This window comes from Corella eumyota, chromosome 5, assembly GCF_963082875.1.
Source record: "Corella eumyota chromosome 5, kaCorEumy4.1, whole genome shotgun sequence".
Lineage (NCBI taxonomy): Eukaryota > Metazoa > Chordata > Ascidiacea > Phlebobranchia > Corellidae > Corella > Corella eumyota.
In genome coordinates, this window is record NC_137494.1 from 1,034,054 (window position 1) to 1,060,961 (window position 26,908).

The 26,908-nt window shown below is 31.8% G+C and overlaps 1 protein-coding gene across 4 annotated transcripts; it reads right to left on the reverse strand.

Annotated features, from left to right (window-relative positions):
- Positions 1–1,833: 1,833 nt before the first annotated feature.
- On the reverse strand, positions 1,834–26,279 carry LOC145753227 (uncharacterized). Of its 4 annotated transcripts, XM_082569625.1 has the most exons (41): positions 26,147–26,279; positions 23,380–23,532; positions 22,607–22,717; positions 20,003–20,077; positions 19,359–19,475; positions 17,945–18,028; positions 17,720–17,847; positions 16,564–16,729; positions 16,220–16,357; positions 15,923–16,057; positions 15,624–15,782; positions 15,325–15,539; positions 13,895–14,048; positions 13,547–13,746; positions 13,253–13,435; positions 12,978–13,122; positions 12,678–12,824; positions 12,350–12,580; positions 12,042–12,235; positions 11,763–11,890; positions 11,458–11,627; positions 11,210–11,344; positions 9,860–10,039; positions 9,556–9,699; positions 9,329–9,412; positions 9,089–9,250; positions 8,702–8,854; positions 8,461–8,628; positions 8,086–8,323; positions 7,813–7,948; positions 7,569–7,709; positions 7,279–7,414; positions 6,881–7,126; positions 6,591–6,770; positions 6,259–6,399; positions 5,945–6,064; positions 5,223–5,372; positions 4,396–4,596; positions 4,075–4,197; positions 3,700–3,888; positions 1,834–2,734 (listed from the first exon to the last, which is right to left on the reverse strand). In XM_082569625.1, the coding sequence occupies exons 1-41, from the start codon at positions 26,222–26,224 to the stop codon at positions 2,681–2,683; spliced, it is 6,192 nt and encodes a 2,063-aa protein (XP_082425751.1). In that variant the 5' UTR covers positions 26,225–26,279; the 3' UTR covers positions 1,834–2,680. The 4 variants fall into 4 exon arrangements, with proteins under 4 accessions (XP_082425751.1, XP_082425752.1, XP_082425753.1 ...); XM_082569626.1 differs by lacking the exon at positions 20,003–20,077; XM_082569627.1 differs by lacking the exons at positions 22,607–22,717; positions 23,380–23,532; positions 26,147–26,279 and adding an exon at positions 20,323–20,414.
- Between the last annotated feature and the right edge of the window lie 629 nt (positions 26,280–26,908).

Genomic DNA, 26,908 nt, shown 5'->3' on the forward strand with positions numbered 1-26,908 from the left:
GACATTTTCTAAATATATTAAATTAAACCCGTAATCGTGTGTACATAAGAGCGATTTATGAGTTTGGTTTCTTATTTGTATGTTAGCAGGTTCACGTTTTGCAGGTTTAAATTTCCATTTTTAAAATGTGCAAATTTCACAAGTGTTGTATAACACTTTTATGCTTGAAAGTTTATTTTTGTATTTAAAATATTGCTCAAAAAAAAGGTTAGGGAAAAATTAACATACTAGACCACGGTACTTAATTTTTGATCCAACTTATTAAATTTAAAACGCAAATTGCTAAATCACGAACAGGAATAGGCTGGATAAAAATTTTGACTTAACGTATTTTCAAAAATTATAATTCGTAATAACCCTTCAATGTCACCGAAACGAACTTTACGTCAAAGTTTTAGATCGTGTCGGAATGTTATGCAGACAAACCTAACAGGTCATGAACCGAATGAGATCAACGTTATTAAAATCTATTATTTTATGCAAAACCGACATGTTTATGCATTGACTTGACACTAATCTATAGAGCGAATTTTAACTTTTAATTTTCCTGGTGAAATTTTGACCAAACAGAAAAATGTTTAAGGGAATATTGCATAGCATGTTACTCCCAGTTCTCAGTAAAATTGTGGTGAACTGGCACAGTTATACTCGATTTGTTTTTGCCTCATGCCTCAAAATCTAAATATAGTCATTTACGGTTACCTCACCCTTTTCTTATATAATCATCACGTTATGTGTATTGTTTATATTTAAGGCCGTACAGTTTATTTGTTCCAAGATTACAACCAGAAGTTATTAAATGATCCATCATAATGTCACATTACTAATCCAGTTAAGCACCGGTCGACAAATCTCATACAACTTCTTGTAATGTCTCAGGTCGTTAAAGGTGCACACATGATAGTTCTGGTGGATAATTAAGATTACTCTCGGTTTACCAAACATGATTTACATGGAATACCAACCGTTTATTTAAGTAATTTGCTCGTTTCGTAATTTTAAGTTAAAATTTAAAGATTTATCTTTATTTAGAAGTCTTTATGCAGCTGTGCGGGTCGAAGAATGTGTATTTTCGTGGTTAAAGAAGACTGAGAGGAATGTTAGTTTAGCCTTTGATTAACAGGTACATGTGTTAAATTTAGGTGCGTTTGTTTTGAATAGATTTAATGTCTAAATTTGGCGCTGGTTAAAGTTTTGTGCTAATTGGGTGGTATTTTTGAAATGTAACAGTTTTGCGATTTGTGAATCATTTTGGCGTTCCCACGTATTTGTTTTTATTATTCACATTCAAAAACTTTTAATCAGAATATTTTATATTTGCAAAACAGAGAAGGCGTATTTGATTGACGATCTTGTATGAGCTCTAAAACATTTCTTTTTTGACCACCAATAGAGTTTTACGCATGTCGTTATTTATATTTAAAAACTTTAGTGACTAATTTAATCCAAACCATAGTAAAGCAACTTTATAAATGTATAACATAACGTTATATGACGTGATACCAAAACTTTTAACCTTGACCTAACGTTCTGTCTAAACCGACATTTTGTGATTCAGGTTCGATTTAAATAGCACGGAAACGTCTTAACATAATCCCATTGGAGTTGTTTAGGTTTATGACGTAGCACTTGTCACACGCTCTTAAACAACAAACCATTATTTGACGTAATAATAAGGATTTTAACATGGACTCTTGTGTTATCTACTAGGCGTGTCTGATTTGCAAACAATGCGTTTCTGTCATTTCGTATTTCAAGATAAATTAATTTTACTTTGCAGAACTGTATTTAAATGGTTAGACTATTTTAAACACAAAACCAACAATTTTTTGTTATTAAAGTTTTAATTGATATAAACGAGATAATAACATTACATCACACGCAAATATGTCAACCATTTTTAATCCAGAACAACCATTCTTTAGGGGGAATATTTGGTAAATATCGCCACACACATTATTGATAAATTTAATTAAATCTCAGGGGACGGAATTTAACTTGCAAAAATTTAATGTTTATTTATATTTTATACATTTTTGTCCCAGATATTTTTTTAAAAATTTACAAAATAATAAACATAAATTTTGGTGTAAATACAATATTTATAACTTTAATACAAAATCTATTTAATACTATGTATATAAACAATATGATACGTTTTGGAAAAATATTATTCTTTACACTATTTACTATTAACAAGTGTACATTAATTACAGTTAAAATACCTATTTACATCAATTTATCTACTTTATTTCTAAGTAATCAAGAATACAAAATCCAGACAGTGATTTTTGAATTAATAGAAAATTAAAAAAAAAACAGTGTAAAAAAATTACAAAAATAATTTATAAACCGTAAAAAAATATATTCTTAAAAATTTGTTATTTTATCTAGCCTACGCTTTTCGCAAAAGTGTGTTTATGCTAATACTATTTGTTGAATGACGACGCGAAAATGAATAATAATTACACTTAAAATCAAAGTTTGTTGGGTTAAAAAAACATTTCAGACAAACAATAATAAAGCTAAGGCTAGAACGAAACGAAAAAGTCAAGGAAAATAGAACTTTAAAATTTGTACAATGTTGTGCATGAAAAAATCTTCGCTCGTTTTGTAAAATTCACGAACAAAAAGACACACACGCTGTAAGTGACGTAATCGTAATATGACGTCAGCGAAATTATCGATGACGTCGACGAATTTCTTGTGTGAGTTGATCTTTCAGGGTTGCCACCTAAAATACAAAAAAAAATTAATTAATAATTTGTTAATTTCGTTAATATTATTTTTTAAAAAACAATATTTTTTACAATACTCTTTAATATTCTAAAAAGCAAGTTCATGCGTAACTAAATCGATCTACTCGTTGATTCTATGCACGATTTGGTTTTATTCTATTAATAAAAACCTTTGGGATTGTTTTTAAATGAATAAAATGACTTGTTAGTCGCCCTTTTCTATGACAAGTTTGTATATCAAACTGCACCCTAGACTAAACCAGTGAGTAAGACCGGGAATGTTAAACACGATTGTGCAATGATGAAGTATTAAGCGTTATAGGTTTGTTTCCATAAATAAAAAAGCGACTGTGGCAATGTGGCAATTATAAAGTAGATAACATCTGCATTACCTTCTTTCTAGATTGCAGTTTTTTAGTTCCAAAACCGATACTATATATCTGTTTGTTTAAAAAAGAAATGGATATTATTTAAATTAACCCCGGGGCGTTGTTTTATATTATATAACGTAGACAAATTGGCAAAATATTTGTTTTTAGTATTTGTGATTTACTTTGAAACATTTGAAAGATTTGATTTGTTTTTGACAAAACGTTAATAATTAATGCGGAACTTTTTTTACCCAGACCTTGTCGTTATTTCTATTTTTAAATTTGTTATAAATTTCCACCGATTCGAATATTAAATATTTATAAAATATCTAAGTTAAAATTAAACCAATCCCATTTCTAAAAAAATTAAAAAAATTCCCGTAGCGTGATTTTTAATTTGTCTGCACGGAATGGTTAAGTGATAAGTTGCTTTGGCGCAATAGTTATCTAAACTTGAAAAGGCAAGGGTTCAAATTTTTTCGTATACATCAATCACTTTAAAATATCATTTTATTACCTAATTATATAAAAATAATCGTAAAGTTTTGTGCGAAGATTTTATATTGAAATAGTTGTGAAAAAATTGTCACCTGTTCTTCAAGACCTTTAACACGTTGTCGGTGCGCCCTCTCACGAGCTTCCAATGTTCGCTCCGTTTGAACTTGAGCTGTTCTTAATCTTTCCATCTCCAACTCATTTTCCTGTCGATGTCGTGAAGTAACATCAACCAATCGTTGAGCATTGGTCTGTTCAGCATCAGCTAACTGTGCTTGCAGAGCCTAAAATTTAAAAGTGGTTAAATAAAGATTTTAACCAACTCAATCTACATTTTGTATTAATGTACATTTACCAAAAATATTGTGGAAGATAATTTGCATTTTGTTCGAACGCTTGTTTTTAATAGACAAGCCTTTTAAAAGCTAATTAACACACATATATCCAAAATATCTTAAATATCTATATACTTGAATGGTTCTTCTGTGGTCCTCAACATCTCCCTCCATATCCCTCAAAGATCGATCCAACTGTCCCTTGTTTTCTGCCAACTTGATCGTTTCTTCTTCAGTCTTTAATCTCTCACGTTCGACCTGGAAAGTTGTATTTTATTATTTGTAAACGAGTTGACGGAAATATTATAGTTTATACATGTTGTTTGTTGTAAATAAATAATAAATTCTTGTTTGTAGTAATGCTGTATTAATATAAACTTAAGTGTATATATCGGTTTAAAAAATGTTTTAGTAACCTTAGTTTGTCATAATTAATCCCAAGATTTAACAAAATACCTTATCAAGTGTCTTTTGAAGTGCATGTTTATCCTTCTCTAATCTCACAGCACCTCTCTGTGTTTCTCTCTTCTCTGAATCAAGTTGTGCAATTGCCCGCTTAAGTCCAGTATGTCGTTCTTGGAGAATTCGTTTTTCTTCTTGAAGTTTCTGTATGCGTTCTAAGCCAGTTGTTTCAGAATCCTGGTGTTGAGAAATGACCTGTAGTACGTATATTTAAATTTTAACGTTACGCAATCCCTTCAAATATAGGTCAACATCCATATTAGGTATTGTTTATAATTTGTTCTGAAAATATGTTAATGTTTATGATTGACAGAGGATTTATTGATAACAATTATATTATTCCACCTAATCTAAATGGTACGATGTGTCTCATATACTACTTTGCATTGAGACAATTTACATATAAAATCTCGCTTATTAATTAATTGCTGCTTTATGTCTATATATACCACGCGACCAGTGTTGTGAAGGTGCGACTCATGTTGGCGAGTAAATATGTAAACAGCGTCGTTTAAAACTTACTTATTACAAATGTTTTGACGGAAGGGTTGTTTTATTAATATTATAAGCAAAGCTGTGAACATATAAGCTATTTATTTACATAGGACCAAGGGTAACGATTAAGGCAACAGCTAAAAATAGCGTAAGTTTGCTCCCTAACCTAGAAAATTGACTTTAATGGAAAAATAAACCTTGTGAAAAAAATTGACGATAAAATATTTCAGGTGTGAGTCACGAAAAAAATCGGTCAAAATCTTGACTTTTCTTTTACAATCTTGACACCATTATTTATATTTGTAAATATTAAAAAAACAACTTACTTGTTGTAAACTTTTCAGTTGATTTTCAAGTTCAGATCTTCTAACTTCAGCGTCTTCAATCTCATGCGTTAAATTGTGTGTTCGTTCTTGCAAGGCTCCATTTTGTTTCTTAAGGTCTGTAACAGCTTGTCGGGCGGCTTGAAGTCTTTCCTTTAGATAAATTGGTTCAAAGGTAAATTAAATAAGAAAAAAAATTGTGGTTTTTGTTTGGTAGCAGTTTGTTTCAAAATATGCGTATTGATGGTATTTAAATTCTGCGTCAAATAATTTTGGTCGTCGATTTTATTTTTAATTACAAGAAGTCTGCTGCAATATAATGTAGGCCTAATAATATTATTTGAAAAGTTGCTTTTTTGTGTAAACAAATTCATTTTTGATGTGGGTGGTTAAAACGTTGTAAAATAAAACAAGTTTACGGTAAACCAAAATCTTCCATAGCCACTTGTAAGCTAAAAAACGTTCGTGCCACTGCCATGTCGTGGTTATATCTTGTTTAAAACATGTCGAGGTACATTGTTTATGGTTTGTGTGGGCATTTTGTTCTAGGAACTTTATAAAACATTAATAGATATTTGTAAATTTACTGTAAAATAAACCTTTGCGATACTATAAGTAAAAATCCATGTACGTAAACAAACCTTCGATCCAGGTTCGTAAGCTTGTGTTATGCGACAAACGTTTCTAATTAAAATAAAATGACATTGTGACGTCATAATTTAAACCTGTAATACTCTTCGGTCATGTTCGGAGGCTGTCAACATCTTTTGTAGTTGACTGATCTTGTCGTTAAGTGAATTTGTTGCTGCATCTTTCTCTGACATTGACAACGATAAAGATTGAACCTTGCAAAAGTATTAATCGGTTAAGTGTTTGCATTTTTGTTGTTAAAAAAATTTAACATGAAAGGGTAATTAAGATTGTGATAAAATAATAAAATTATGATTCACGATTTTGTACAATGCAAGTTCCTGGAAATCGTTCCAATGTGATGTTTGTTTATGTTACTACAAAATGTTCATGGTTAAATTATATTTACCCTGTCCTTAAGATGACTTTCGCCTTCCTCTGTTTTAGCCAAAGCTGTGCTTAGCCGATCAATTGTAAGTTGCAGTGAAGTGCATTTGCCCTCAAGGTCTTGTATCTGGGCTGTAAGGTTTGAAATTCGCTCTTGTTGGACCTTTGATAAATGAAAATAGTTTAACAAACATGTAAACAAACAAGGGTTAAGCCTTCCTGAACGAATGGGGCTGTCAAACAAAACTTCAAGCGGAGAATTTCTGCGAAACAACCCACAAAAGGCCATGCATTGAAGGTTAAACAGTATTTTGTACCTTAACCTTAAATAAGATGTTAACACAAAACCAATACCTGGTTGCCTGTTTCTTTGTCGTTCAAAGTAAGTTTATTTCGCTGAAGATCGCCCTCTAGCGCTCGTCTAGAGAGTTCAAGTTTTGTGGCTCTCTGTTCGGACATGTCGAAAGCTTCTTTTAATTTTCTTTTGTCTGATTCGCACTTAGCTTGCTGGGCTTTCATTTTATTGATCTTATCCTGATAACAAACCACAAATATTATTTTTTAAGAGAATATTTTAAGGCTATTTGTTAAACATTTTAAATTTTTTAGGCTACTAGTAAATGTAACAGACCAGTTTCACTTACTTGTAGAGCTCTTCTATCAGTTTCAGAATTTTGTTGTGCACGTTCCAGTTGTGCCAGCTTTTCAGCAATACTCTTCTGTTCCCTCTCGTTTCTTCTTATTGTCTCCTCCTGGAGCATAAGAGCAGTCTGAGCTGAAGCAAGTCTTCCGTGCGCACCTCTCTTGCCTTCTTCCGCTTCTCCCAAAGATTTTTGAAGTTGTTGTAAACGTTGGTTGACTCGGTCTCTGTCAGCTTCCATTTCCATAAGCTAAAAAATATCAAATTTAATTTAAATGTTTAGATGTAAATCTTTAAACATTGCTAATGAATTTTGGTCGTTTAACTTTAGATAACGTATTTATATTGACGAAACTGCTGATGTTTTCATTACCAAATTGCCACATATGTAAATTTACTTACTTGACGAGTAAGGTTTGATACTTCGATCTTTGCGTCATCCTTCTCACGTTGTGTGTCCTTTAACTCTTGGAGGAAATCTCTCAAACTTGCTCGTACAACTTCAGGGTCGATGTCTTGAACCAATTGTTCAGTTCGTCTAAAGTATATTTTAAAAGTGTTACATGTTGTGCGAAAACGAAATCCTTTTTTGATATTGAAATGTAACATTTCCCAAAAAAAGAATAGCACTTTATATTAAAGCTAACAGGTTATAGAGATCTAAAACATGCAACAATATTAATAAAATTTACGTAGGAGATCCTGATCGTCGGAAACTTGGTGAAATGCTTCGGTTTCTGTCGGGTGAGCCAGTCCTTGGTATTGGTGTACCTTTACCGCCAGTAGTGGTCGTAAATGTATTGTCAAAACCTTTGCCAGGAGATTGTGATCGACTGTTTAGAGAAAGTTGATTATTATTGTTTACTAAAAGCTGCGCAAATTCATTTAAACACTTTTTCTATCTGACCGTTTTTTAACCAACTGTTAAAAAGTTACCGGTTTGGAGATGGGCTTGCAGATCTGTATCCACCTCTCATTGGACTCATTGTTCTTCCCAATCTTGAGATTCCAAGGGTACGTCGGAGGGCGCTGTGGAGACTTCCCAACTTAAACTCAACATCACGCTTATTGCCTAAAAGTATAAAGTAATTGTATTATATTAATTGCTTAGTCGGTGTTAGGGTAATTAATTTGCCCAAGCATAATTAATTAACAGATATCAAATAAAGCTATGAGAGAAATTTTTATTAAAAATGTAAGTAATCTCACTTTCTATTTTAACGACTTCGTTCTCTAATCCAGCAACTCTTCCTTCAGATGCGGAAAGTTTTAATTTAGTTTCAGCCAAATCTTCATCCAAACTATCAAGTTTGATAACAAGATTCCTGATGTCATCTTTTTGTTTCTTTGAATTTGAGTGGGACTCCGAAAGTTGCTCCAAATAATCTCGTTCCTTTGCTCTCGTGTCATCCTCAAATTCAGCCAATTTACGTTGCAACATTGCGTTCTAAAGAGATTAATATGTTAACGGTTTATATAAACATCTAATTTACGACATTTACAAAAACTGTTTTGCCCTTAGAAAATTTTAAATCGTCAAAAACTACTTAAAGGTTTCTAGCAGAATTTAAACAATAAATTTACCTCCTTAAGAGCTTGTTCTTTGCTTGCTTCAGTTGCGACAATTTTTTGTTTTAATCCAAAAGATTCTCGTCTTGCCTCCTCTTCTCGTGCCTCATCATCAGAAACTCTAGCTTGCAAGTCCTCTACTTCCTTGGATCGTTTGTTGTTTTCACCATCCAACATCTTAACCTAAAACATTTGGTAAAATTGTGTAAAATATGAACCTATTTTGTTTTGAATTATAAACAAAGAAGCAACTTACTTGTCGTCGAAGTTCTTGCAATTCCCTTCTAGCCTCCAATCTGCTGCGTTCAACCTCCCTCAGACTTGCTCTCAAGTCACCGTTCTCCTTTTGTGTGTTGTTTCTTCCTTCATCTAGAACTGCGATCTTTTGCTCCTTTTCTTCGTTGGCTCTCTGTGAAATATTTGGTTAACAGATTAAATTATAAGATAGATTAATTACATTTAGTTATTCTAGATTGCCAGTTGGTGTAATAATACTTTAAAAATTTTAACGAGGTATCGTTATCTATTACATGGTGCCTAAGACAACAACAATTTTTAAACTAGCTTGTATAAAACTACGTCTTTAAGAACAATTGTAAAGGTTAAAAATGTTATTTTTTTATATTAAAATTTTAATGCATACCTTAAGTGCAATTCGTTCTTGTTCTGCCTTTTTAACCTGGACTCGGAGTTGATCGTTAGCTTTGTTAAGTGTTTGTTTCTCATGCACTTCTTCGTTTACTCCTCTCTTTAATTCTAAGTTCTCCTTTCTTTGCCGGTCGCGTGCTTCTTCTGTTTCACGAACCTAGGAATTATCAATAAATTTATGTAAAATGTTGATACCAGTGTCAAGTTTGTTCTGTGTTAAAATAATAATTTTAACCTTTCTTTGGGCTTCGATAAGATCTCTTCTTACACCATCTCTAGCATCCTCAACCATTCGAAGTTGGAGTTTGAGTTCTTCAACCTGGTTTAAATTTAAGAACTTCAATTAAAACACGTAAGTGTATTGTTTTGTACAGTCATATCGTGGTTATAGTTTAATAGCGCATAAGCATTTAATATTATATGAGCTGTATATCAGTTGTGTCTTTAATTTATTCTGCTTACCTCTTTGTGTGCTGCATCCCTCATTGCATGAACCTGCTTGCAAGCCTCGTTAAGTCCCTTAACTTCACGTTCATGAGCTTCAGTAGCAAGCTCAAACTGCGTGCGGAAGTCTTTTTGTTCTTGTGTGATTTGGTTGATTGTGTTCTGTTATAACAATTTCTTTATAAAGTTTTGCAAAAAAAATTCCTTATGTTGTTGTTATATAAATATTTAGTACTTTTTGTTAAATGCAATTGGGTAACACAAGCTGGCAATTTACGATTGATGTAACAAAATTTAATTGATTTATTTACAATATACTTACTCTGTCTTTTTCATGTTTAGAGTTAGCTTGTCGTTTTAGTTTTTCGTATTCGATTTCTTGATCTTGCAAGTTCTGGATTGCGTTATTTAACTTCTCTTGTACAGCATTCTTCTCAGTTTCTTTCATTGAGAGAGCTTGTTGCTTCTCTGCCTCGGCCATGATCATCGCTTCGTTGTTTTCCTGCATTAAGTTACTTGTTAAATATTGATTGGTTTTAGACTGCGACTGGTTTTACTGCATTAACATCAACTACTAACCGCCTACAAAGGATTGTCTAAGCTGCCCAGTGTATATCTTTAAAAATTATTTAGTAACATAAAAACATAATAACTATGCCTTAACATATAGCTATTATTTTAAAATTGTTTTGATCAACCCCCCCAGCATTTAAAAAATCTAGTACCTATTGATTTAGTAATTCAACTATGTTTCTAAACCAACTTACTTTCACTAGAGAATTCATAGAAGCAATATGTTTATTCCACTTACGCCAGCGTCCCAAACGAAACATAACATCTTCATCTGTGCCCTCCATTATTTCTTTTTTATTAATAATGTTTATACCTTACTACATTTTATTTCATTCTTTTATAACCTTGAGCCCTAAGTTTTACCTAGAAATGGTTCTGTATTTTGGTACTAAGGTTTTTTTTTAACCTGCTAATCTATATTTTAATTGTCTTTAAAGTTCCTTATTTACCCTTTGTTTATCTTAAACTAATACAAGCAAAGTTTCTATAACTACATCAAATGTGTTTGTCACCAAAGAAATCTCGCGTATACTGCTCGACATAACTTTACAAAAATGTTCTCTCGACAAAAACATAACAACAAAATCAGTCATAAACGTTTTAACCTTGCTCTAAGATCGAAACAGATTTATGATCCAGACGACATGTAATGCTTTTCTATTGTTATTAAGACCCAACGCTAACCTAACCACGCACCTTTTAACCTATTCAGCTGTTATGAATTATGAAAGTAAAATCCTTCAGTTGGTGGATATATTCAAGTGGTATAAAATATTTCTATTCTTCAAGGACATTTATTGAAAAGTAGAATAAAGCATATTAGAAACTCGATACAAATCCTTTGTGTTATTCTCAAAAATGTGCATAATCGTATTTCTTTTTACATCTTAAAACAATAGCTGTTATGATTTCTGCCTCTCTATGTATAGGTATTTCATATCGTGTTGCAACATAAACATATTACCATGTCGTTTCACGACATAAAATGACTACACAAAATTTCGGTTCCCGTTTTTTTACATGTATGTAATTCAAATTACTTAAATATAAAAAATTTTAAAGGTGTTATATTTCTTGTAAAAAATTTGACAATAAATACCTGGTTGATCGCCTCCATTTCTTCCGCCAATTCCTGTTTCTCGTTCTCATATTTCGCCACCAGTTCCTCCTTTTCTAAGTTATATTCATGGAAAGCATCAGCCTTCTCTGACTCTAACTCAAGTCGAAGAGTGTCCTTAGAATTAAACCAAAAGTATCTTGAAGTGTGTAACATATTACAAGATATATTAACATGTTTTATATTTTATTAACAAAATAGCTCTACACTGTGTTAAAATAGATACACACCTTGACCCTTGCAGCCTTCTCGATATCTTCCTCGTGAGCTTGTTGCTCGGTTTTTAAAGCAACTTGAGCTTCTCTTTCCTGTTGAGCTATGGCCTGATTAAGTAGTTGGATATCGCGTTGAAGTTTAGCGATTTCCACTTCCATTTCTTTTCTTGTTCGACCAACTTCGACTGTTCATAAATAAAAAACAGCAACAGTTTTAGCAAAGTACGTCATTTTTAAACTAAATTTGTGTTTAAAAATGTTAAATAAAATATGCAGGCTACAAACTACTAAATGTAGGTTTAATTGGCAGATAGGAATACCTTGCAATGCCTCGTTCTTCATCATAGCATTCTGGTTTACTTCCTCAAGTTGTTCCTTCTTAGCTTCCAAGGTCGCTGCAACGTTCTGCACATCAAACAAATTGGTCTCGAGTGCCTCCTTGTCGGCCCTAAAATTTTTAATTAGTTTAATAACAAATAACGCTATTGTGGGATTTAAATAGAGATACAAGAAGAGTTTTAAACAAAATTGACAGTCAAACTTCAAGATTATTCAAGGATTAAAAAACCACTTGACCGCGAATTAGAGTAAATATTGACCTTAATCCAGCCATCTCTTCGGAAAGGGTTCGATTCTCCCTTTCAGTTGCTGTAAGTTGAACGATGAGGTTTGCTTTCTCTTTCGTTAACTCTTCCTTTTCCCTTGCAAGTTTGCCGTTGATGTCGTTAAGCCTTGCGATATCGTCCTTGCATCTTCCCAACTCTTCTTCTACGTTTGCTTTGTGGCGAGTGCACTTATAATAAAAAAAGTTTGTTTATTACCAAAAGCAACACATTAAAATATTGATTGGGATAGCTTTGATAAAAATATTTTGATTTTAATATACCATGGAAGCAAGGCAAGTTACCTGTTGAAGCGCGTCAGTCAATTCAGCTTTTTCTCTATGTAACAACATAAGATCTTGCTCAAGTTTTTCTCTGCTTTGTTCAGTCAAGATCAAGCTATGATCCAACCCAGTCTTTTCGTTATGAAGATCCATCTTTTCTTGCTCTGTCTTGATAAGTTCAGCTCGAATGCAATCTTTCTCAAGTGCGAGGTCGTATTTAGCTGCACCAAGAGCAACAAACTTCTCCTCCATCTATAACATAAAACATATTTTATGACATTGTTAACATATTCGAATGAAGAAATTCCAGTATTCGAATGAAGAAATTCCAAAAAATTTTAACATTTACCTCAGCTATAACCTTGTGAAGATCAACCTTATCTTGAGCCAAACCTTCGTTCAAAGCTTGCATTTTAGCAAGTTGATCTCGAAGTGAAGCTTCCTCTGTTTTTAGCTTGTTAAGCGCCAACTCTACGTCCGCATTTGTTCGTTCAACCTTTTCAGAAAATGTAAAGTTATGTCACATGTTAACCGCAATTTTCAACCTGTTTCGTTACTTGTTATCAAGAAATACAGTTTGGCCTAGACATTTGATAAGATGTTTAATTAAAAAAGGATGAACATACAACATATTAGTCGTTTTAAGTACCTTCGATAACGCCTCAACTACTTCTGCCTTTTCAGCTTCCATAATTTCCTTTTCCAAGTTAGCTCGGTTTAGAGCCTCTTTTGTTGTCACAAGTTGTTCTCGCAATGACGAATGCTTGTCGTCCATCGTATCGTATGTGGATTTGCTTAAATTGATAAAATATGTTAATTTGTAAAAGTGCAGTTGTGTCTAATAATTTTAAATGTAATATAAGGTAAACACGAATCCAGGATTAAACAGTTAATATTTGTACTAAAATGCTGAACTTTTTTTACCCCCTTTTAAGTTCATTGTCTTTTCTCTCAAGATCCTTAATAAGATCCTCTTTCTCATCTTCAACATTATCTCGTTGTCTTTGGAGATCAGCATTTGCCGCTTGCAGCCTTTCCTTTTCGCCCTGTAATGCATCAATTCTACCCTGCAAGTTCTCACGTTCTTTGCCCATTTCGTCTTTCTCACTAAAATAAAAATATTTATATCAACTTATTTAAATGCTTTAAATTCACTTTATACATAAAACAGTGTATTTTGTATTTTTGGTCTTTAAATAAGAAGATCAAAATTCTAACCTTCCAACGACTTCTGCGGTCGACTTGAACCTGTAGGCATCTCTCTTAGCATTATCCTTAGCTCGAGTTGTGTGATCTAATTCCTCTTTCAAGGCTAGAAGTTGGTTCTCTAAGTTCTTCTTCTCAACGTCATTCTCTGCTGATTGTTTCTTAAGTGAAGATGCTGCATCTCTTGCGGCCTCTAACTTAGCTCGGAGTTCCTAAAAAACAAAATATTCTTACAAATTATTCCTAAAAGTCTAACGTTTGACAAAAGTAAAATTCTTATTATTTATTTAAAAAGATGAAGCATTTATTTACATTTTTCTAATGTGCGTAAAAAACGCTTAAAATCTTCGTTAATCTTACTTGAACTTGAAGCTGGCGTTTCTGCAAAGCAGCTTGAACAGCGTTGTAAGTTGAGTCAGCAAACGAGGGCGACACTCCTCTTATGCCCGGAGATCTTCCACGTCTTGGAGACCTTCGTCCAGGCGACGGGGATCTCAAAGGAGAATAACTTCGTCTGAAAAAATAAATATTAATTTTATACAAAGTCAGAAACTTGAAAAATTGTTATAATGACTTAAAATTAATAAACTTTTTTTATATATATAATCTTGAAAAATTTGTCGTAAATTATATTTAGTCAAATATAATTTTTAAAATTTTGATAAACAACCTTTCTCTTGGCCAAACCCGCACGAAAGTGGTTTGGTAAGTAGCTGGTATTAAATCACACCCGCAATTTATGGAAGCCAACTGTTCATTTATTCCATAACTTTTATTTAGTTTGCAAGACTGACACGTTGTCTTATGAACGCCTATTTTATATCGTACACGAGTCTTGGGTGCATGACGGTTTTTACGAAGGTTATTTCGCGAGTTACTGAACTTTCCGAGTGGCGATAACATGTCTAATATTTCCTCGTCTTTGTAATCGTTCTGTGCTGAATCCAAACTTGTCACCGAGTCGTTTCGTCCCTTACATCCCGGTGAAAAAAATCCGCTATCGTCCGAGCTAATGTTCGAGGTAGTTGGGCTTGTACTTTCTGTTAATGAAATTTTTTTTCCCTTTCTTGTTTTTGCTGAAGGCGATTGATATGTTTGCAATATTTTCCGAAATTTATGACTCATTTTTAAACTTTACGCTAATCACTTTTTTACATACACTTTTACCTTTATTAAATATAAATAGAGTTAGTTCACCAAATTTATTGCTCTTCGTTGTCTAAGCTAAATATTGTTATTTTAAAAATATTTAATCCTGATCTTACAAAGCTACACTTTAAACTATCCTGCGCACTTTTCCGTGTGGTTAAGGACTTAACAATTGCTGGGTTTTAAATCAATTCCAATGGAATGTGGTACTTCATATCTTACCCTATGTTGTACAAATTGCCTAACCTAACATAAAACTATTGGCGTTGTGCTAAGCTCTATTCCTACAGATAAGAGGAAAAATTTAGGGCCAACAATAGCGCGACAATTTTGAGTGTTTTAAAGTAGTGCTGGGTCAAAGTGTTAGGTGTTTGTTTGCTAGTTTTCCCAATTTTCAACGAGTTGTTATCGTAGAGGGCAAGTAGTTTGTGGTTAAGGTAATGTCCCACTTTTACATAGCTAACAATCTTTAACTTTAAAAAGCTATATGTTCGGTTCTTTATTTTTTTTATCAAATAAATTTTCCTTATTTTCTACGTTTATCGAAAAATTTATTTGAAAAAATTTTTTTTTTTTTTAATTTATTCGTATGATATAAATTTAAATAGTAAGTCGGTACAGCGTCGTTTTTAAAAACTAACCTTGGGGAAAGTCCGATATCAGCCATACTCTCAGTAAGGTCATCAACAGCCGAAGCACGTGGACTGTCCGATAAAGCAACAGCCAAGTCAGCATCTGCAATCACAGATTGGGCGATGTCTCTTAAAGCTTGTTCAAGTGCAAGTTTGTCAGCTGCGAGGCTAGCCGATGTTTCCTCGTCTTCTACTCTTCCACTGCCATCAACACGAGTACTTTCCTGTTTAACAAAGAATATCGTTGTATACTTTAGTTGAACTATAACTTAACATGGCATAAATTGTTAAATTTAAATTAAAATTACCATTGGTCGGGTCGATGTGTTAAGTTCGTTGATTGTTCGTTCTTTTTCATTAACTTGGGTCTTTGCACGATCAAACGCGACAGTTAGTTCGTTAATTCGTGCATTCAGTCTTGCCTTGTCAGAGTCAAAATCCGCTTGCATTTGTAACATTTCCTTCACCTTAAACAGAAATTGCAATAACATTAATATTAAAGTTTTAAATTTTGTTTGTATTGTATTTCTCCATATGCATATCAAAATTATATACAACTCGGTGATATTGGTATACTATGGCAATTCAAATTAATAAATAAACTTACCTTTTGACGAAGTTGCTCTTCAACATCAAACTTTTCTCCCTTCTCTCTTTCCAGGGAAACTTTCACGGAAGTATCTTGAACATTTTGGTTGGCGTTAAGGTTAAGGCATGCGGCGTGGAGTTGGCGAGCTCCTCTCTTTGAATATATTTTTTCTCATTAATTATATGTATTGATAAAAGAATAAAGGATATTTTTGCTTGGTCATAATCCATCAAATGTATTGATTTGAGAATACAAAGCAGAGAATTCATAAAAAACAAATTTACTTAAAAAGCAGAACACAAAAGATTGAATTACCTGTACGTCGTTCACAGCTGTTCCTAGGTCACGTTGGGTATTGGATTTAAGTTCAGTAAAACCTCGTCGAATTTGCACAACTGCTCTCCATAATGCTAACAATCTGCTGTGCTCATCTCCGAAGTAAGAACTAAAGTTCTGTAAAAAATGGAATTAAAATCAGAATTTATATAATTGACATTTAAATTTCACTAATTATCGACTACTATTTCTTGTTTTTTTGGCAAGGTGGCATAAGACAATTATATATACTAGCTTAAGGTTACATATTTGCTTACAATTTTTATTATGTCCTATAGATGTTTACTTGTAAAATAATCTTAACATTGAAACTTAATTCTTACCTCCTGTTCGTCTTTCCATTCATTTTCCTTGACCTTAAGTTCCTCTTTAGCGTAATTCCAGTCGTCCGAGACCTTTTTGAGGTCATCTGCAAGAACGGCATTAGAATCATTGGCGGAAACTAATTGCTCACGAAGCATAGAGTTAACCTCAGCCAAACTCTCGCATCTGAAACCAAAGTTTTTATTTGTAAACACTGGAATTGTTTATGTTTTATTATATGAAGTGTTTTGTTTCAAGTTTTTATAAACAGTCCTTCTTCTCGCTCCAACGTTCGTACGTTAAAGCTGTTAACATTTTATTATACGATTTACTATTTAAATTTTTTTGAAACTTAATACAATTTTGTATAATAGAATTTTGAAATGGGTTATTGTTAGAAAAGTTTACTTGGCGTTGTAAGGCCGTGCTACTGTATTTAAATAACGATATTTAATCAGTCGTTATCCGTTATAACTCAAACAAAAGAAACCACAAAAGTAACCATTTAAACAAACGTTCAGAACTCTTAATATTTGTAAAGAAAAAATGGTTTGCTTTAACAGTGCGGTTTATAATACGCCGGTTAAATCAACATTCCATTAGTTATACCTCAAAAACCTTTCATATTTTTATATTAATACCGTCTCGTCGGCTTTTTAGACGTTTCGATTACAATGGAAATAATAGATGCGCAAACTCGGTATTTGATTGGTTAGTCTTCGTTTCGGGTGAGTGCTTACACAAAAAACATAACAACGAATACATGCCAAACGCTTTTGTATTAAGATATTCCAAATTATAACACAAAATGCCGCACTATTTTAATATTCTTTTTAGGTTTAATTGTTAAGAATCGAGTTGTAAGCATAAATATTTCATTCATTGTTTTTTTAATTATTTTTTGACTCTCAACATTTTTAAATGAAAACTATTTTGCGGTGTAACTAAGGTTACGAAGTTGTTTTAACGCCCTTTCTTTAAAATTTTAAATTTTTTACAGATACCAGCATAGAAGTGGCATAATACTACTTAATAAGTCGCCCTGTAGTAAAAGCAGAAAAATGCATTTTTCAAACAAAAAAAAACAGATTTTACAATTTACATAAAATATAATAAGTTAATATATATATGATTACCAGGAGTTTTAAAAGTTTAGCCAGCTTTCTATAAACTCACCTTTGTTTTTCTTCCTCTAACTTGATAAGAGCATCTTCAAGATCAGTTGTATGAGTTTCCTCAGTCCTCCTTAACCTTGCCTCTGTGTTATCTAATCTAGTCTGTAGGGTATCAGTTGTTTCCGATAACTAAACAACAGTGTTTTAAGTTACATATTGTGGTTATAAATAGCTTTGTCACCTTATTATATTTCTTAAAAATATCCCGATTTTTTACGTTACTTACCGCTACTCTAGATCTATCACTTTCGGCTTTCATAACATTAAGTTCATCTTCTAAATCCCCACATTTCTTCTTGTATTGAAGAACCTGTTAAATTATATGACATATTAGTAAAAATAATTGCCCACTACTTTATAAAATATTAGGCTGTGGCGATTAGTAAAATGCTAGCTATATTAAAACCTTAATCATTAATTGATAATCAAATTACCACGACCCAAAAATGAGTTTACCTGTTCATTTAACTTTTCTATTTCCGTCTTACTATTCATTTTAAAAATCCTAACATAAAACAACCTACAAATCACCCCTATGAATACACTTATAATTATCAGGTACATGAGTCGACATTTCTCTGTTTAACTTACTCGCAACATTAAACTCGCACTAAGCTTGCTAAAACTTGAATGATTTGTTGGATTAAGAAACTTTTTATTCGTGTTCGACAAATATTATTTCTAACGCCGGCGTCTACAATCAGTTTAAGTGCGATGTGGCTTTCAAAACACAAAAAAACAACAATAGTTTTTCCAAGTGCCGGGTATAAAAACATTTCAAAAGAATTGTGATAAAATCATGTGTGAAGGCGAATAAGGCATATGAATATGAACAACGTAGTGTTCGATTGATTGAATGAATAATTTGTTTTTCAGATTTGCAACCTTCGCACCAACCGCAAAAAGTTGAACACATCATGGCAAACAAGTTTTTAGACAAGCTAGTAAAGACTATGCGAAACAGGTAATTTTTTTTATTTATGTTTGTTATAAATTAACCCTAAGACCGGGCCTTGTTTGCGATAACATAAAAGTGTGAAGTAGAATAACGGTGATGTCACACCAGATAAAATATGATCGCCTCGTTTTGTTAACCTCACGATCCTACCGCCTATTAGCAGTGCCCAAAATTAATTCATTTCATTCAAAATTGGGATCTTTAAATATTTAAACAAAGCTCGCTTAGAAACTCGAAACTTTTCACGAAATATTGTTTCGTTTACGTCAAGCTTAGTCGAGAATTTTGAACAATAGTAACCACTCCTGGTTGCTCTTAGTTACCACATTTCTAAACCGCCTTATCCTTAGAAAAAAAGCAACAACGACGCTGTAATATAATAACTTAGGAAGCTCGGTAACCTTAATAACATATTGGTAATAGTTATTTGTCATTTCTTACATGTTGTTAATCGGTAACACATTTGTGAAACAAAGTAACTTAACGCTAGATGTAACAAATATATGCAGACCTGCAGTTTGCGAAACATTCACGTAGGCTAATCCGTTGCAGATCAAAATGAATAAATATTTGCAAATTTATTTTAAAATGCGACTTAATGAAATGGCTATTTTAACCTTTTACTAGCCTTATATACACCTGTATTAAATGGACAATTTTAAAAAGCAACTCGATTTTTTACCTTGCCCTGAAGTTTTTGCACCAATGAACTTTGAACTTGTTGTCCTTCCTGATATTTCTGGAGTTTTCTGCGGTAGGAAGTTTGCTCTTCTTCAAGTTTTTGCCGAAGCACAGAATTCTAAAGTAAAAATATCACAAATTTTTCATACACAAATAGATAAAGTTATTATCCTCAACATACAACTAACAAGACCTCTATAATTGTGCAAAACCTACGCAGTTATAAATCTATTGAAATTAAGGGTTTAACTACTTTGTTGCGTTAGCTATTGCAGTTGGCTATTTTTCAATTGAATTAGGCAAAACTTTGAATATATCTACCACAGTTAGAATATTAAACTTTAGATAATGCGACAACATATGTTATCTACATCTAATAATTACACATGCTACTTTAAACACCAACATTTAACATAATACCACATGCCCAAAGCTTACAAATACAATACACCAATTTTTCCACATGCATTACTTTATTTTTATGCAGTCTGGTGTTATACTAACAACAACAACAACGAAAAAGCTTTAAAACTAGACAAAAAACGCTACTTACTCATGCATATCTACGGTTTCATTTTTATGGTAAATATCACAAATTAAAACAAGTACATATTCAACTTTATAGAACCATGCCTATAATAATACCTGCATTTCCAAATTTCTGTTTTCCAAAACTCCTTTGTCCCTTTCACCTTTCTCAAGTCTAAGAGCTTGCTCCAACTAAAAATATTTATTAATCTTTAAACATTTCTAATCTTTTTCTAAAATCTGATTACCCAAAAAGTTGTATGACCCTATTACGTTTGGAAACCTTCAAATTTCCATGGCCCTTTTACAAATGAAACCCAAACTTCTTTAGCAATGTGAAACCCAAACTTTAGATCTTACAAACCAATTAAAAGGTTTAAAGCCAAAATTATATATCGGACTTCCCACTAATTTTTTTCTCGATTAAATGTTCTTACTCTATCTACTCTTGTACGCACAGAATCCATTTGTCCCGAATCCTCTTCGTCCGACATCTTTAACTTAAACAATTAAAAACCCTAACCACCTTTAACAATTTTAATAAGATGTGATAAGTTAGGATTTTTGCTTTATTTTATCAGGTATACTGCATATTCTTTACTAACGATTTTTTATACAGACATTTTTGTTGTGGTGAAATAAATACCTTCGAAATATTTAAAATATTTCTTTTTTTGTGAATTTGTTTTTACAACTCGCCTAAATCTTGGAATCATAAAACTTTCTTATATATTTAAATTCGGTTTTTTGCGTTTTAAAAACAAACATGACACCCTTAATTTTAAAACGTCACAAAAACTTAAAAGCATAAACAGAAAAATATATTAGTATTTTTTATCCCTGCAATTTACCCCCGATCTCCTAATTGAATACCTGGATACCAAATCGATAACACGAACAAAGCGCAGACACCTGCCAACTATGTGTTTATATTCTCTGTAAATGAAATTCGCCGGGTCGCAAATTACTACCATTCCACTTTAACTTTGTACTTAAAACTAATTCGAGTACTATGAGTCGTTTAAATGTATCCTAGAATTTTTACCAGCGTTTTTACTTTTAACTGTTGTAAAAAATAACACGAAAACGCAAAATGCCAATTTTTTCACCGACTAATGCGTAACGATTTTGCAACAAATTAAAAAAATATTTCATTTTTATTAAAGTCGTGGTTCTTAAACTTTTGTATTATATTTTAACTAGCAGTCTTGCTGTTACTAGGGTCTCCAGATGTCTCAAATAACTTTCGCGTTTTGCTAAAATTTAAACTATTTGAACGCGTGGCTCAATTATGACATCACAATTAACTTCAATCAGGTGTGGCGAAACATGAATGGAAGAATGCCACTTACATAATAATGAGCATTATTTTAACAAAACAACTTCGCTTGTTAGATATTTTTCGACCTTCAAAACAATTGGTTTGTTAATCAAATTAAAAACTTCTCTATCTTTAAAATTCGAGATTTTAATTAATTTCGCTCGCTACTTCCTTCATATTAAAAGCAAACCGAGTTCGACTTGATTAATAAAAGTGAAAACATTTTTTCAATAACTTTCAAACATGAAAAAAAATCAACAAGAACCGAAAGCGCGACAAACAATGAAATAATCGAATTAACAAAGAATTGAAGAACACTAGAAATTAAAGGTAACTGGACACCCGCAGGGACGCTATTAAATCGAACAATCAAGCCCTCTGATTGGTTGAATAAAAGATCGTACTTCCATAGAGGCCACTTGAAGGAAGAGGAACGATTGTGACGTCACAAGGGCATTTGAAGAGCGATAAATGGCATTGTTTCGTGAAATGATTTGGCGACGTTGTAGCACTTTTTATAGCGAGTTTATTTAGTTTAAAATAGTTTAATAAAAGATTGATTTAAAACGCAAATTTCTTGATTTTTAAAGTCCCGCCTTTTGTTTTCAAAAATCTTTCTTTAACTCTCACAAGAAAAATAAAAATTTTAAAAATTGATTGTTTTCTTATAAAATGAACACAGTTTTGATGTTTATACTGTTTCTTTGCTTTTCAGCTATCAACTAGTCTACCCTTGAAACATCTGCTAATTTAAAATCTTTTTTGTAACTGTTTGACTCCCAGCTACAAAACTTTACTAGCCTACTGCACTACCTTTACCCAACTAATTTTTAAAATTTAAATTCCACCAAAAATCTTCGTTTCTATTAACCTAACACCTTAATCATACGAAAGTAAACATTATAAAATCAATAAGTAAATTATTACAATAAGGTTAGCAAATATGTACACAAAACAACCGGTAAAACCGTTGGTACAAATTTCAATAGACGGGCGACGTCTAGCGATCACTTTTAAAAAATAATATTTCAACAAAGTAGTGTGCTAGGCTAAATGCTTATTTCAAGTTATTGTGTTGCTAAGCACGATAACATGAACACAACAAAAATGATTTATTTTAAAAATATACTTTTAGGTATTATTAAATAAAATTAAACAACCAAAACTCAATTTAACAACATATATTCATTTAACATTCCAATAATTAAAATGCATTACTGCATTTTAATTAAAAAATACTACGAAGGGGGCAGTTCTGCTGCAATATTTACAAACAGGTCCATAACACATTTTGCAGTGCCAATAGATATTTAAGAATACTTTTTTGTTCAAACAACCAATTTAATTATTTCAATGCACGAAAAAACAAACAAAATTCAACATTGTTTTAATGAACTTACCCTGTCACTAACTGCATTATATTTGATTGCTACTTCATCTCTATCAGCTCTCGATTGAGATAAAAGATCTTCTACTCTACTCAGCTCCGCCTGGAGCATTCGGTTCTCCTCCTGTAGTAAAAAATTATGGTTTTGACCATTAACTGTATGATCGTTCTAAGTTATTAAGCATATTAAATTTTTTTAAATAAAACATGTTTTGTAAAAAAACATGCGATGTTTAACATACATCATCTTTTAACACGATAACATCACACAGTTAATCATCATTTATCTTATTCGGTTATTAACTTTGTATAGTTAACTTGTAAAGCGTGTTACCCACAACTCGTTATAGTATACGATATTTATTTAAGATGTGGTATGATTAAGTTTATTATACAATAAAGATTAAAGTGGGTGATTATCTTTTGTTGGGGTTCATGTAATAAACCGGTTTATACAAAAGAATAATTTATTTGTGTTAAACCTAATAACCCTATTTCTTTAGGTTATCATCTAAGCTGAAATGTAAATGCATGTCTTTTGTATTTTAATGCACAAGGCTTTGATATATTTTATGTTATATAAGAATATACCAAAGTAAATATTACAAACTTGCATTTGCGAATGTCTGTAAATCAAAGTTTCTTTTTCGTTTTGAATATAAATTTTCGTTGTTTTACGCTTTTAAAGCTACAATTACTGTTTGTTAAAAATCATAACTTAAGCTTTTAATTAAACCCCTACCAACCTTTCCACCTTAAGCAAAAATAAAAATAAACAACACCAACCTGGAATGATTTCGACATGATGTCTTCTTCTGATTGGTTTAATTCGGTTCTATCCGGTTCCCTAAGATTCTCGGTGATTATTTCTCGGACCCTCGCCCCCACCGACCGAACCGACCCCTCTCTATCCCCACCTAGGACTGTGTCTTCAACGTTCTAGAACGAATAAAATAAAAAAATAATGTTTGGTCTTTTTAGAAGCAGTTAAAATTAAGCAGTTTTCTGTACAATAAAATGTCAATAAAAATTACAGGCGACAACGATAAAATCCTGAAGTTCTAAAAGTATTTACAAAGGAATTTTGTATATTTTAGATATAACTTTTTATGATTTTTAACAAAAAAGTGACTACACTCAGTCACACCATAATTACTGTATATTGTTTATATATTAAATTTCGTATAAAACAATTAACTAAAAATTTAATATTGAACAAATTTTAGATACCAAAGATTAAATTAAGCGTTGCAAAATATTATAAGAAATCCTAGTCTAAAATACCGACATAAATTTAAAAATTTCCAATGTTGACAAACGTTAAGGCACATCTACGGATGTGCAAACAAAAAGTTATTTGATTTACAAGCTGGCGGTAAATAGGCCAAACTAACACTGTTAATAACACGTGGGTATACTTGTCTATGCTAGCCTATGCAATCTAAGAAAATAATTTTCGTTATTTAAATTTTCAGAATTTATTTTGCGGTTTGGCCTTATCAGCGATGGCTAATGCTTATACATACCGTTGTATCAATTTTTATTTACCTTTTTTTGACTCCCTTAAAGTTTGGAATAGTTTTGGAGACTAAAAGTTCAAAATTTTTCAACTTATTCAATTTTATAGCGCATTTTACAACAAAAATTTAATTAAAACTTTAATTTTTCGAAAAAGGAAATTTATATATTAAATATTCTCGTAAAATACGAAATTAGTTTTTTAAAGCTTTAGCAAAATTCCCGCCAAATTTTAAATGACCACACAATCGATAGATTGAATGGCTTGAATCACGTGACACCAACGAAGTCCCATTGTTTGTGGGCTTTTGTCTGCTGATTTACAACAACGCGATGTTGGATACCAGTTTAATGACGTTGTTAAATGTGCGACGATGTCTTAACTCCTGTGTTTATTCGTGCACTTGTATCTATGTACCATACTAATAACATTTTCCTAAACTTTTATTAAAATATTGATGACTAATGGTTTTTATACGTGCATATTTGGAGCAAATAATGCCGTATTTTAAAGCGTTAAAACTAATCTTAAATTTATTCTGAAATGTAACAAATTTGTAACATAAAAATACAAAAGTTCAGCGTAGCGTAAAAATGGCATTTGTGTTATTACAAATAAGTAATGACTAGTTACTAATAAAGGTAACAGTTAATATTATAAATAGCAAATTATAATACAAACTCTATAAATACAAACAAACAACTAACAATGCCGTTTTGAATTCCAGACCACCTTACAAAAATAAACACATCAATTTTTTTGACGTTACCATAGTCATATTTGTCGTTAATATGACATAGCGTATTAAGGTTGATGTGAGCGTTTAGAGCGTTAAACTCTCGGGCAAGATGATACTCGTTCGAATGTTTGCATTGAACAACAACCGATCAACGGTCTCGTCGATTTGAAATTTTCAAACTAAAACAAACCAAGAGAGAAAAGCGCTTTTGAAATTTGTAACTGCGGGTAGTGCAAAGTACCATGACTTAAAATCGCTATAGGCTCGTAATACGATTACGTTATATTGTCATAGGTATTTAGGATTTATAATATTTATGTGAAAATTTTTATTTTAAAACATAAATCTTACATTTTCTTTTCAAGCAATATTCCTCGTATATTTAAAAAGTTGTAAACGTTGCAATTTTGTTAACTAACATACATATGATGTGTTAAAACGCTGCCTAAAATATTGTTATTTGCTGCAAAAAATATTGGCCAATCTGCTTTAAAAATCAATGAATGAAAGTTCCGTTATTTAATTAAAATGATTTATTTGTTACGTCTATCCCTATAAGTAATTTGATACAACTTAATATAAACGTTTGCTAGTTAAACACACGGTTACATTGTGTTAAAAGTTTCGTTCTTTTGTTTAAAATTTATAGGCGGGAATCAAACTAAAGATTGGTTGGTTATAAATAAACATACCGTTTGTTGTATAATGAGTTTAAATTTGACCGCAAGTATTTGTATTAGTATTCGTTTTATAAATCCGTTAACTATGCAAATTTTGAAATTAAAATAAAAAAGTTTTTATCGCCGTTATTTTTAAATAAAGACTGAATAAATATTTTTATGTGTTTATAATACATGTAGTCATAACATACCCACATTATTCATTAAAAATAATACAAAAATCCGCTAGAAAATTTGAAAACAGTTGCTCAAACATTTAAGGATTTTGGTATTTAAATACGTAGAAAAAACCTTAATACTTTTCCTTATGTATTTTGATGTAAATATCAGTAATAAGGAGCATCGCGTCTACCCTTAAATATTCTTAAGTGCCATTCAAATCGTTGATCATAATTGTTATGGGCTTTCCAAGGTCAATAACGTAAGAGACTTAAACATTTAGAAAATGGAAGATTACATCTTTAACAATAATTTAAAGATACCACGCGTTGCAATGACCTACATTATAATAATATCAACACAACAACTTAAACAAAAATACTTGTTCTCCAAATTTTTAGTAAAATGAAATAAGTTAAGTATTTACGTCAGAATTACGTAATTGTGACATCATACCTGTACTGCTTGTTCCAAGGGAAGTTCTCGCGAATATTCTGGGTTATATCTTCCACTTCTGTTATATCTTCGACTCATAAGATTTGCCTCAAAATCCGGGCCTTAATATTATTACACTACACACACTGTTTACTTTGCTGATTAGAAAAACGTGTAAACACAAAATTACAATCAAGTTTACACGAACTTTAGTTTATTTTATTCATTTACTGTTTACATTAAAAATTAATTTAACTTTAATCTTGAACTGAACTTTTTGATAAGATGAAAAAATATTGAATTTAAACATAAATACATTCGAGTATTGCAATTTTTTCCTTGCTTGATAAACTTTCATATCCCTCCCGTACAACTTTATTTTTTAACGGTAAGCAGGTAGGGAGTTTGTATGTTGCTGAAGCTTTGCAATCTGAATATGATCTTGCCTGTCTGAATTTGGATGCTGGGTTTTAATGTCTCTGCACTGTGATTTGCTGTTCCAGGTTTACCAACAAACCGTTTTCTATTTAACTACCGGCGAATAGTCGACTTTTTCTAACCACTCCACAATCTACATCAATGGGCGAGTAGTATGTGAGAGAAGCCGCATAGGAGAAAGAAGTGAGAGAATGAGAAGAAACAAAGAAGGGATGTTTACACGAGGCTCGAGTGGGTAACTTATTGGAATGCTAATACATGTCGGAACATGTTAAACCTTAGCTAAGTGACCCTTCGATCAATTTAACTGGAAAGTAAAATTACGAAATAATTTGTATGCCCAAT

Bases quoted from the DNA above. Each gene is read 5' to 3' on its own strand.
- LOC145753227 (XM_082569625.1), bottom strand. From the start codon at position 26,224: ATGAGTCGAAGATATAACAGAAGTGGAAGATATAACCCAGAATATTCG. The intron at 22,718-23,379 runs GTTGGTGTTGTT...TTTTTACTACAG, and splicing joins TCATGTCGAAATCATTCCAG to GAGGAGAACCGAATGCTCCA. The intron at 7,415-7,568 runs GTAAATTTTATT...AATATACTTTAG, and splicing joins CGACGATCAGGATCTCCTAC to ACGAACTGAACAATTGGTTC.